Here is a 13360-nt window from a genome sequence, read left to right on the forward strand (position 1 = left end):
ATCATGATCCCCAGCCTGTGCTTTCGGGCCGAGGCAAGGAAGCGCAGCCTGACCAGTCGGGAGCGCCATTTTCCATGCCCAAAAGGATGGGACAACCACTTCAGGACAAAGGTCTCCAGTCAGGAGTAGCGCTACAATGTTGTTCCGTACCATACTCGGTCGTGCCTGCCCGGTCTCCGCCCGCCATCATAACGGTTCCAGGTGATGTGACCGGAGGCAGGCGCTGCCTTCGGATATGCGTAGGGGCCGGGTTCGGTGACCGAGGCAACCGAACGGATAGGCCCCGAATGAAGGTTTCAACGGGAATCGAGTGGAAAGGAATCCGATTGAGGGGTGGGACCCACAACAACTAGCCGGAGGGGGACGCCCGACTGAATGAGAAAACACGACCAATAGTGTAACCCTCCCCATGAGCCGTGTATATAAGGACGTGGGGGGGGGGACGAGAGAGGGGATTCGACCCTAAGTAGAACACACACACATACATACTGTTTGTAACCTCCTACTACAGACTTGAGCTCCTGAGCCCAGGAATAAAGACTCTGCATCTTGAACTAGACGTAGGGCAAGTTGCGTGAACCAGTATAAACCTCCCGTGTCTCGTTAGCTAACCCATCCGAGAATTCATGGGGCAAACCTTCACTAGTTGGCGTTACTAAACGTCGACACCGCTCGTGCCAAATATCGAGATGCTACTGCAACCAAATCGTAAGGCGCTGGCGTATAAAGGGGATAGCCCAAGTACACGAGCAGCGTATAACTGAGTAGATAACTTGCAAATGAGAAGGAGATTATTTTTTTTTTTCAAAAGACAAATCATACCCACATAACCACAAGGTTCAGCTAATTGGTGCAGCAGCAGGTTTGGTAAAACATGTTGTTCCCATGTTACAGTACATCACAATCTATCTGTCTGTATTCTTATGTTTTTGGCTCGGCATGCAGCAGTAGTAGCTTGGTAGGTTTAATTTATTCCTGGCAAATTCATTTCAACTACTTAGTTAATTGATTCATGCACTGTTTTTTTTCTTGTTCCCTGTAGTAGCATAGCAATTACAGTTTGCCTCGTGCGGTTTAATTCAGAGTTGCAGATTAGTGAGAATACACTTCTACGAATAGTCATTTTCGTATTAGTATGGCAATTGCAGTTTAAATTGTGCAGTTCAATTCAATTCAGAGTTCTAGCTCAGTGAGAATTCACTTCCTGTGAAGGGTCATTTCCTTACCACAGTGGGCAATCATCATTGCTTGTCTGGTGGCTCCTGTTCTTTTGTTTACTCTTTCAAGCTAGCCCGGTCGGAAGGTAAAACAGGCTATTTAATTAATTGCAATAGTGTTTTGTGCACTGTTATCTAGTGCTAGCTATGGGATTTTTTTTAATATAAGGCTGGGGGTTTGGTTCTCTAGTCTGAAGTTCCCGTCACATCAAATGTTGAGATACTAATTAGAAGTATTAAACATAGACTAATCACAAAAACAATTGCATAGGTGGAGGCTAATTTGCGAGATGAATCTATTAAGCCTAATTAGTCCGTGATTTGATAATGTGATGCTACAGTAAACATGTGCTAATCATGAATTAATTAGGCTTAATAAATTTGTCTCGCGAATTAGCCTCCATCTGTGTAATTAGTTTTATAATTAACTTATGTTTAATTCTCCTAATTAGCTTTCGAAGATTCAATATGACATGAACTGGACTTTAGCTTAAGGATCCAAACACCCACTAACTTTAGTTCACTAGCTAGCTGATCAGTAGTTCAAGTAAGCTCTCAATCCTATCCATATGCTTTATTTTATTACGAGTATATATCCATATGCTTATTGATTAGCACTTTGCTTAGCACTTTGCTTGATTTCTAAATTGTAGATCATTTTGACTTTTCTAGATATTATTATACACCTCCGTTACGAAAATCAGAATTCAAAATTTCCACTGACACCAAGACAGGTCAGTCTTCGCTCTTTAGGGTCACTTTGGTACCGTGGCTTCTCCAAAAGCTACACCACAGTTAAAAGTAGATTTTGGCTAATCTCAGCACCCTCACTCTCACTTGTGCTTTCACCTGCGGTGGTTTTTAACTTTTCACAAAAATTATCCGCCAGGCATTGGTTAAAATGTGTACCGGTGTACCGGTTAGTTTTTCTTTCTTTCTTTCCCGTTCTTCCCGTCGCGCAGGACCTCGTGAACTCTTCCATGACCGGCGGCGCCCCTCCCCGGTCTCCTCCTCCTCTCCCTACGGCACCCCTCCCCACTCCGGCCTCCTCCTCTATTCCCGGCGGCACCCCTCCCCGGTCCCCTCCTCCTCTCTCCCAGCGGCGAGGCCAAAAATGGCCGTGGAAACTCAATGCACGCGTGAAACTGAAGGAGAGATGAGCATTTGTGGGTCTTGGAGGTTCGATTTTTATACCTAGATGGAGTAGGAGACAGCCGGAGGTAGGAGTTCGGACGACTGGCGGCAATGGAGGTCGCGAGATCCGCGATTCCCATCGAGGTTGAGCTCCGCTGCGCCTAGGGCTTGGTCTTGGATGGAGATGGGAAGGTTGTGGTGCCGTGGGTGAGAGGAATCGGCCGGAGGTGGGGTGTGGCCCGTGAATTTTGCCGGCGAGCGGGAGCTGCTCTGTCTGCTCTGTTTTGGGTGGGGAAGAAGAAAGGAAGAGAGAGGGAGAAGGGGAGGAGGCCGGCTGGCCGCGGAGGGCGCTCGGCCAGGCAGGAGTTGGGTACGAAGCGAAGGCAGCTTGGCAGGCGGCGGTTCGGTGCGGAGCGACCATGGCCGGCGTCGCATGGACGCGGCACAGGGCTGGGTGGCGGCTCGACCAGGGTTTGGACAGGGATGGCCCGGCGGTGTAGCAGCCTCCCACTGTCCACGGGCTCGACCTCCTTGTGTTCAAGGATTCAACCTTTGCGATTTCGATATACGGATTGATCAAGGGCTGTTTGGATACGAGTCGCTAAACCGTACGAGGGTCACGTAGGATGTTCGGAGTCTAATTAGGAAAACTAAACATAAGCTAATTATAAAACTAACTGCAGAACCCTATACTAATTCACGAGACGAATCTATTAAGTCTAATTAATCCATCATTAGCAAATGGTTACTGTCGCACCACATTATCAAATCATGGACTAATTAGGCTTAAGAGATTCGTCTCATGAATTAGACTCCATCTGTGCAATTAGTTTTGTAATTAGACTATATTTAATACTCCTAATTAGTATCAAACATCCTATGTGACAGGTAGGGGGTGTTTCTTTCTTTTGAGATGCAATGATTACGGTTGCCAATTTTCATGTTCGTCCATGGTTCGATGGACGAGCAAAGTCCATTAAGAGGGTGTTTAGCTGTCACGTGCTAAACTTTAGCACCCATCACATCAGATGTTTGGATACTAATTAGGAGTATTAAACATAGTCTAATTATAAAACTAATTACACAGATAGAGTCTAATTCGTGAGACGAATCTATTAAGCCTAATTATTCCATGATTTGATAATGTGCTACTACAGTAACCATTTGCTAATGGTGGATTAATTAGGCTTAATAGATTCGTCTCGCAAATTAACCTAGGGATTTTGCAATTAGTTTTATAATTAGCTAATGTTTAGTCCTTCTAATTAATATCCGAACATCCGATGTGACCCTACTAAAGTTTAGCACCTCGTATCTAAACACCCCCTGACTAGTGATACCGAAGGCTTGTTGCTGATGGTATTGCGAGCGGTGCGTGGGACATTACATACGAATTAGTGAACTAACACCGTGTTTTACAATAAGTTTGTATCGGGAAAAGCTAAACATCGCTCGAGTATTTCTCAGGATGCCATCACTTGATTTTTAGACCGTACATTCCTTTAACCTCTGTGATGCGTCAGCGCTTCGATCTGAATATATGATGCGGGTTGCGGTGTTTTTCTTTTTCGTTTTCTTTTTCTTTTATATCTGAATCTGAGCCCTATTATTCATTCTCTAATAATTCACACCACGGGAGTCTGTACCTCCATCTCTTCATCATCCTGGTTGAGTTCTCCAGGTAGGCGATTCCTAGGGTTGGACGATTTCGATCTTCTTTGATTTTCATCCTCAGATTCTTTGCGATTTGAATCCAGTAATGAGATAAGGTTTGTAGGTGTTGGCGAATCATTTGTGGGGTTGTTGTGGTTGATGATTTCGATCCCCATCTCGAAATGCTTAGTTCTTCGCTTGATTTGATTGTTTTATGTCTCATTTTTAGCTATGTTCCTCCTTTTGATTTGAGTTCCGTTGATGAGATAAGGATTTGTGGGCTGTTCTCTCTTCCAATGGGTGATTTCTCTGCCTGTTTGTTGCACTTTGGTGGTGAATAAGTTGGTACGGAATCTGTCTTAATCTGGTCTGTTCTATTGGGATCGTTACCTTTCGATTTGTCAGGTCTTATACATATCTTTATTCCCTTGTTTAGTAGTTGGATTGTTCGACTAGGGTTTCATTTTCCTCTTTTATTTTAAAAATCTACATCATCCATTTTCGAATGGTATGGTTCATGTGGAGTGATGCCTGGCGATTTTGTAGGAGTTCGAGACTTTTGTTTTGTTGTTCATTCATATCTGTTTTGCAAGGTGGTTTGATTTTTTTTATTGGACGCCTATTGTAATCTATATTGTGGGGAATGGAAATGCAATTTTTACAACTAGATGTTGATTGCAAATGTAGCCTGCTGCCCCGTTTTATATCTGACATTCTTTGTTTTTGCATTTGTTGAAAGTTCTATATAGCACTGAAATTTTTGAATCTCTAAAACAGGCTACCTGAAACCATTTTTGCCACTATTCTCACTTGACATTTTAGAGATTAGTTTGTTGTAGGCTATATATTAATGCTATGCTAGGTTAATTTACCTCCATTTCATTGATTGACACCTGTTTAGAATCTCTTTTTGTTACCTATATATTTTTTTTCATCCATATTATTCTTGAACTGACTCTGCTAGTATGAATAACCACACTTGACATGGCAATTATCAATTTAGTAGAAGTTTGCTTAGTTTTCAGGTTTGATTTTTCTTCATTTCTTTATTTTGGAAAATAGCAAAGTAATTCTTGCTCTGATCCTCTATAAAAGATTTTAACTTGGTCCATTTTAGTTGTCAATAGCTCTGATTTTTTTTATGTCTACCTGATGTTTTTTAGTCAATCAGAACCCGATCATAGTTAGAACCCATTTTTAGTTAAATCTTTCAAGCTGATTGGTTGGTTTGCCACTACGGAGCTATCTTTGCTGTTAGAAGAGAGGGTGATTCACAAAACATGCCCAAGCGTAGTATTCTACCAATGTTTCTAATTTTGAAGACTTAAATCAATTACATGGCTATACAAATGATAGTATTCTCCAAGATTCTGAAACTTTATTCCAGTTCAATCTGATGTAAGTTTCTTCGCTTTTATAGTCTTTGGTCCTCTTATCTTGGTAGCAAGTCCAGCTACAACACTGTATTGTCTTTGTTCCTCTTATCGTATGGTCCAGCTACTTGGTGCATCAATAGATTTGTTTGATAGGTAACATGTGGCTTTCATGTTACAGTACCTCAAAATCTCAGTTTGTAGTTCTTGTGTTTCTAGTCTGCCACAACAGTAGCATGGTAGGTTTCTTTCCCCCCAAAAAAAAAGAGCAGCATGGTAGGTTTAGTTTATTCCTGGCAAGTTCATTAATTTCAAGTACTTTGTTAATTAATTCATGCTCTGTTCCTTTCCTTGGTCCCTGGTACAATTGCAATTTGTTGTGCAGTTCGATTCAGAACTTTCAGTTCAGTGACAATTCACTTCCTGTGAAGTGTTATTTTCATGCCACAGTGAGCATCATCATGGTTTGTCTAGTGGTTTTTATTTCCATGTTTACTTCTTCAAGCTAGTTTTGTTGGAAGGTAAAACATCAGTTGGGTACATATTTAGTGTCTTGGATGTTGTCATCTAGTACCAGTTACGAGATTTCAAGTAAGGCTGTTAATTTCAGTTAAATAGATCATTAGCAGTGTTGTAAGCTCTCAGTCCTATCTGTATGCTTCTTGGATAGCACTTGGATTGATCTTTATGCAAGTTGGTGCTACTTTCCCCCAACTGTTAGATTGTGTTTTATTTCCGTATTGCATCAAAATTTCTCTATCCATTATTGTCCTGTGCTGGTTAAATACATATTTTCCTAAATAACTTATTTTTTGAAAGAATATAAATGTTCATGTAAGAGTCCAAATAATTTATCTTGTATAGCTGCCTAGTAGTATTTTTGTGAGTGACCCTTGGACCCCCTATGGGATATGTTAAAAAGTCAATGCCAGTCAAATTATGTTAACAACATATGCCAATTAACTGTTTAACTGTCTATTTGGCCCGCTCAAGTATTTAACAATACAAGCTAATTTTATTTACAGTTGTCCATTTCCTATAAATTTTATTATATTGTCATGTAAATGAATTTAAAATTTTGAAGGTTGTGTTTGCATCTAAGGGGTTATTCAGTTAGGAAATAAATTTGTTATCTGATTGACTATAGAAAAATTTGTTCAACTGTTTTTATTTTGGCTCGATTTCATTCTTTTGAAGGTTGTGTTTGCATACGAGGGGTTACTCACTTAGGAAATAAATCTGTTATCTGACTGACTATAGAAAAATTTGTTCAGCTATTTTTATTTTGGCCTAATTTCATTCTTTTGAAGGTTGTGTTTGCATCTGAGGGGTTACTCACTTGAAAAATAAATTTGTTATCTGATTGACTATAGAAAAAAAGTTCATCTGTTGGTATTTTGGCCTTCTTTCATTCTTTTTAATCAGGTATATATCAATAAATATATATACTGAGTCTAATTTAGTGTGCTCTAGCATTTACATCACAATTTTCTCTAATTTACAGTGCTTCAGTCACTGTCATTTGTTTAAGTGTGAAATGTAAATCAGATAAAGTTTCGATTTTGAAATCTGGAAGGTTGTATTTGCATTTTAGGGGTTCCTCAGGGTTACAAAATTGTGATTTGCTTGTTCATTTGCTTGTCTTATCTGAATCAAGATATAGGTTATTCAATAGGTTCATTTTTTATATTCTTTACTTAATCTTTGCTTATAAATATTTTATTTTGAAATACAACTTCGTCACCTTTGTGGAAAGGCTTTTGTTAGAGATGCTGTTCTGATGATCAGGGATAATATGACCTATCTTGGTATCAAGAAGGTGATCAGGACTGTCTGGTTGTAGCTTGGTCCGTTACTAATGAAAATAACAACCGGTTCATGACCATAGTTCGTGCTTTGGAGAGGATAGCTGGTTCTGCTATTGTTGCTTTGTTCCGGATCCAGTGCGCAAGTTTGGATTCATCCTTTATCTTGATGATGAGAAGGCGCAGTCACTTCGTGGACACTATAGTACAGTTGGACTGGACAAGGTCTTCATTGATCTGGTGAGCAGTGTGCAACAAGTAATGCCTTTTGCAGCACCATGATATCTGCCAGCACCCAAGGGTTTCAAAGTAATCTGATTTTCAGATGTCTAAGTGAAATGAGAAACCCTTCAGATGTCTTTTGCTACTGAAATGTGCAACTATATATATGCAGCAGTCAAATGCCTCTTTGTTTGTGTAATATGCAAATCTGTAGCTGCATTATCAACACATCTGCTTTTCTATGATTTATGCAAAATTCTAGATGCAGCATCCAGATGTACTTTGTCTATGAACTATGCTAATTATGGATACTCTAATTATCTATGAACAACTCTATATATTGTAATGTTACTGTTGGAATTTAGCTAATCTTCAATGGTGTTTTGAGCCTTCTAGTTAACATTTTTTATTTATGGTTGTGTGATATATCAAGTCCTCTAATAGCACTGAATTTTTTGGTTCACTATAATCGTGTCTACTTTTGTTATTACCATTCAAATGTTATAATATGTCTTTTTATGCTATTGATATTATGGACCATTTGATTATAATATGATGGTTTAGAAAATCGTGTGACAGATCACCTCCCAGCACATGATTTTTTTTTCCCCTCAAAACCGAGTGTTTTAGTCAACAAAATTACTCGAGTGCTGGTACCCCACAAAATGCTCGAGTTACGTGAAGACAGACCCGTTTGTATATCAATATGCTCTCCTACCTTTAGGTCGTTACATATATTTCTTATCGAACCAGCCATTTCACAGTTATTTCAACCAAACGATTTTTATTCACAGCAGTTTTTTCATAGCTCATAGCTTACAACAGCTTTTCCAGAGCTTACAGCTCAACCAGGCTTCTTGGTCTTAGCCATGTTCATTAACAGCCGATGAGACCCAAATCACCAATGTGTCGAACTGGATTTTGGCCGTCTTAGACAAGAAGGGTCCAAACAGGATTCAGTTAACAATAACATTATATTATTAAGTTTTTTCTTTACAACGGTACCTTATTAGTAAGTTTAGCCCTCCATTTCAAAGAAAAAAAGTTTAGCCCTCATGTGCCTCATTTTTTAATTAACTAGCTTTATCTAAGCATTATATATTTATGAACGAGGTAGTATATTAGAAGCTCATGTTCCCAACACTACGGCTGCACCAAAGAACACAAATAAAACACTCCTACATCTATTCCACCGGCACAGGCACTCGAACTACTGGAACAAGCCGGAGGTCTTGAAGCCGCCGGGCCGTGACTCCCATTTCCTCCGTCATGTCCAGATCTGCAGCCTCCATCCCAAGCGGGAGCTCCCAATCAAAATGGTAAAGGAGGCCAGCGAGTGCAAGCTCCAGATGCACGAGCCCAAACGCCATTCCCGGGCACATCCTCCGTCCCGCCCCGAACGGTATGAACTCGAAGTCCGTCCCCTTGAAATCAATCTTGCCATCCTCAAATCTTTCGGGCACAAATTCCTCCGGCTTGTCCCAGTATTTGGGGTCCCTGGCGATGGCCCACGCGTTCACGAACACTATGGTGCCTGCTGGCACGTCGAATCCTAGCACCTGGCATGAGTTCCGGCACTCTCGTGGAAGTAGAAGTGGCAGGGGTGGATGCAGCCGAAGAGCCTCCTTGATCACTAGGCGCATGTAATGGAGATCGCCAAGGTCATCCTCTGTTACTGTTTGCCGTCCGGCAAGTGCTCGTCGGACCTCGTCTTGCGCCTTCTGCATCACTCTCGGGTTCCTCATGAGCTCGGCCATGATCCATTGCAGCGCCGTCGCCGCCGTCTCGCTGCCTCCGGCGAACATGTCCTGCACGACCACACGTAGCCAAATTTCTTATTCTGCATCAGTGAGAAAACCTTTGTTTGTTTAAGATTCAAGAGTGTGACTGTGTGAGTGCTTACTCCGACCACTGACTTGATGTTGTCAGTGGTGAGTGGCACCGGCAGATCGCCTTCCGTCTGGATCCTCAGGAGCACGTCGAGCAGGTCCTCCTTGCCGTCGCCGTCGTCAGCTGCTCTGCTCTCCTCGTGGTCCCGGACCAAGGCGTCCATGAACACAACCGTCTCCTGCCGGTGCTGCTTCATCCGGCCGGGCATTCGGCTGACGAGCATGGCGAGGCGTGACGACGGGAAGAGGTCCGGCAAGCTCAACTTGGCGAACAGCTTGAGCCCGCGCTCCAGCATGGCCAGGAACGTGTCCCGGTCCTTGAACCGGCTCCCGATGATGGCGCGCACCGAGGAGTCGGCCGCGTACACGGACAGCAGCTCGCTCAGGTTCACCGCCCACGCCGGCGGCGCCGCCGACGCCACGGCGCGGAGGAGCCGGCCGGCCTCCTCCTCGCGGACGGGCCTGAAGGACTGGACGCGGCGGGCGCTGAGCAGCTCGACGGTGCAGATCCTGCGGGTCTGCCTCCACCCGCCGCCGTAGGGCGCGAAGATGATGCCCTCGGCGCCGTCGGGGATGACCAGCCGCACCATCCGCGTCACGGGGCGCGTCGCGAAGTCGAGGTCGCGCGCCCGCATCACCTCCCGGGCGGCGTCCGCGGAGGAGGCGACGACGACGGGGAGACCGCCGAGGCGGAGCAGCATGAGCTCGCCGTGGCGCGCCGCGAGGTTGCGCATGGCGCGGTGCGGAAGCGCGCCCGCGAGGTGGTGCAGGTGGCCGATCACCGGGAGCGCCCACGGCGACGGGGGCAGCCGCGCGCCGCCGCCTCGCCCTCGCCGGCGCGACACCGCACGGTGGAGCCACAGGAATGAGACGACGGCAAGGAGTGGGAGGAGGAGGAGCAGGTGCAGCGGGAGCGACGCCATGGCCGCAGCCATGGTGGCTGGTGCTCGAATGATTGAGTGGATGGAAGAAGCAGAGCACAAGTCAAGTGTTGCTTTGACAATTATCCCAAAAGACAGAAAGTGCTGCCCCGGCTTTGTGAGGCAGCAAATCCATGTGGATTCCTAGTCTTATGTACAGTGACTTTTAACTCAAAGAACAGGTCATGATGTTGATCTTATTTATACTCACAAATACTAGTGATAGTTCATTGGTTTCTTTTTGTCATATTCCATGTAAAAGTTTCTTGGTATTTTGGCTGCTTTCATTTAGAGTGGCCCCATTTCTTTAGATCATCTTATGTTGGAATGCTTGAATCTGCCTTCAAGTTGTAGGAATTCTGTCTGTTTGACCAAGTATTCGATTGATTAGAGCGTAAAATAAGCTACAAATTGTTGCAATATGGTAGTGGATCACATCACGGGGCGGTCCTCAGCCCCTGAACTAGCATATAGTAGAAAATTAGTAAAGCAACATGCTTACACTAGTATTAAACAGCGTGCATCAGAACAAATTAAACAAGGACCCCAAACATTTCTGGACATGAACAGCTCCAGGTTTGAACGAAACAAAAGATTCCAAAGCTAGCGGGTCTTGTGCCATCGATCCTTCCTTGCTTCCCAGCTCGGCTCCAAAAGATTTCTGTTCACCTCCGGCCCCGAAAAGAAATCGAGTGTGAATCCAATGAGAAGATTACAGAAGTCGGATGCAATAGGAATTTAACAACTTGTACCTGAAGCAAAAGTAACAGGTTCCATCTGCTTGCGTCCATGGAGGACAGCAAGGAATCGCTTTCTCTGTCACTGACGATGATCGTCGACTGCCTCCCCATTTTGGTCTTCGGCCACCTTGCATGGAATCGAACTCATCGCGCCCAATCGCCGCGGCCATACTCAGGCTCCGACGACGCTTCACTCGACATGGACTCGGCGTCGTCATCGGAGTACCCGGGCTCCGACTCCTGCCTTGCCATGACGCGGCGGCGGAGGTAGACACCGAGGCGGCACGAGAGGTAGGGCGTCGACGGATGCGTACCACACCTGCTTCCGGGACAGCCTCTCCCCGTCCCAGTCGCTGGTGGCAACCTTCGTCGACTTCTCCACCCCGCGGATCCCCAGCAGCCTCTGCGCCATGTCCGTCAAGGACGTGTTGCCCATGCCGGCGGAGCCGCGGAGCTCGAGCGCCGACCCCACCTCCAGCCCGTGGTGCGCTCGCAGCTTCCGGCGGTCGGACCCCGCGTTGTAGGCCGCGAACGTGACGCGGGGGTCCGCCAGGAACCGGCGGAGGATCCGGGGTACCGCCCCGGCCCGCACGAGCTGGAACACTAAGCATCTGTTCCCGGCGCAGAGCTGTAACGTGCCCGGACGCGGCTCGGCGCCGACGGGAAGCTTGCGGAACGGCGGCGTCCACTGCACGCCCAGGCCCACGGTGAGGCCGGCGGCGGAGCGGAGCGCGCGGCCCTCGCGCCACAAGGTGGAGTGGAGCCACCGCCGCGCGACGGCCGGGCGCGCGGTCACCGTCGTCTGCACGGCGCGGCCGGCGACGCGAACGGTGCGCCTCGGCACCGCGGGGTTACGCCCGACCATTGCGGCTGGCGAGCTGTTGCACAGCAGCCTTGAGTCGACGGAATCGGCAGCAGCTGGAAGGAGTCAAGGAGGCAATGGAATGAGATAGGAGAATCGCCGACGAGAGAGCTCTGGATGCTCTACCAAGGCTGGCCACGTACTTATAGGCAAGGCGAGTCCTGTTGGCTTCGCTTGCATAACACAGCTCGTACTGCATCCACTACTGATCTAATAGTACAGACTGTACAGTAAGTGTTCTCGTTTAGGACAGCAACAGTCACAAAGCATGCAGCATGCATTGAGGAGCTCGCGTTTTTAGCTGTCCTGTTTCCTGAATGCAAAAAAATACTCGATGATAGAAGAGTACTCCAGGTAAGGACCGATCATGGTGTCGTCCTCTGTCCTCGCCATGAGTCCATAACACCGTATCGTCTTTTCTTCCTGAACCATTGCTGTAAAATTTTGCCTCCTCTCCTCGGCGCTGAATACGCGTGGAATCAAATTCAGATAACACTACTTACCACATTTTAACTTGGATACAAATACAAACCATATTGGATACGAATACAAAACGAATAGTTTGAATTCAGATTCTCATTCGGATACTTGCTCAACTTGGAACATAGCGTCGTATCAATTTGCTTTATCGATGGTTTGATGGTTTTATAGTAGATAAAAAATCATGCTAAGGAGTAAATTACGAGGATAGCACGCAGTAGATACATTGTTGAAAATAATATATTTATTAATAAATATTCCAATAATTAAATATGTATCAAATGAATATCATTTAAATAAATAATTCCATAAATATATTAATTATTTAATAAGATAATAAGTACATTAATACATATCAATATAATTTATTCATTAAATCAAATAGGATAATGTATTTAAAATTAATATGATTAGCCACATTAAAATTAATTAAATATTATCATTATTTGCTATATATATAACTAGTAATATTAGACTAACATAATTAGTCATTTGTCAAATATATAACTTTTTAATACTTGAAATGATGTGCACAATTACTTTATTAGTAATATTGAAGTTAACAGCATTTATCATTAGTAATTAGTCGTAGAAATAAGTTTTATATGATTTCATGTGGTACTTTGCTCTTCGCGGATACGGACAGATACGTATAGTATTTGATATTTTACATTTTTGTTGAATACGAATCTTTAATTAGAGAAAAATATTGAAATTGAATTCTCGGGGTGTTTGGTTCTTTAGGAGCTTCTAAAATTCTTGTCACATCGAATGTTTAGATACTAATTAGAAATATTAAATGTAGACTACTTACAAAACCAATTGTATAGATGGAGGCTAATTTGCGAGACAAATCTATTAAGCCTAATTAATCCATGATTTGATAATATATTGTTACAGTAAACATGTGTTAATGATGGACTAATTAGGTTTAATAGATTCGTCTCGCGAATTAGCCTCCATCTATGTAATTAGTTTTACAATTAGCTCATATTTAATGTTCCTAATTAGTCTCCAAATATTCAATGTGACATGAATTCTAATCTAAAAATCCAAACACCATCT

The 13360-nt window shown here is 44.0% G+C and overlaps 2 protein-coding genes across 2 annotated transcripts; both read right to left on the minus strand.

Moving 5' to 3' along the window:
* Positions 1-8472: 8472 nt before the first annotated feature.
* LOC101765404 (ent-cassadiene C2-hydroxylase) lies at positions 8473-10314 on the minus strand. The gene is made up of 2 exons (XM_004965712.2): positions 9308-10314; positions 8473-9212 (listed from the first exon to the last, which is right to left on the minus strand). The coding sequence occupies exons 1-2, from the start codon at positions 10226-10228 to the stop codon at positions 8589-8591; spliced, it is 1545 nt and encodes a 514-aa protein (XP_004965769.1). The 5' UTR covers positions 10229-10314; the 3' UTR covers positions 8473-8588.
* A 331-nt stretch (positions 10315-10645) lies between these two features.
* LOC101768801 lies at positions 10646-11818 on the minus strand. The gene is made up of 2 exons (XM_004967093.1): positions 11268-11818; positions 10646-10676 (listed from the first exon to the last, which is right to left on the minus strand). Exons 1-2 carry the CDS (start codon positions 11816-11818, stop codon positions 10646-10648), a joined length of 582 nt encoding a protein of 193 aa, XP_004967150.1.
* Positions 11819-13360: the final 1542 nt, after the last annotated feature.

This window comes from Setaria italica, chromosome IV (genome assembly GCF_000263155.2).
Source record: "Setaria italica strain Yugu1 chromosome IV, Setaria_italica_v2.0, whole genome shotgun sequence".
NCBI lineage: Eukaryota > Viridiplantae > Streptophyta > Magnoliopsida > Poales > Poaceae > Setaria > Setaria italica.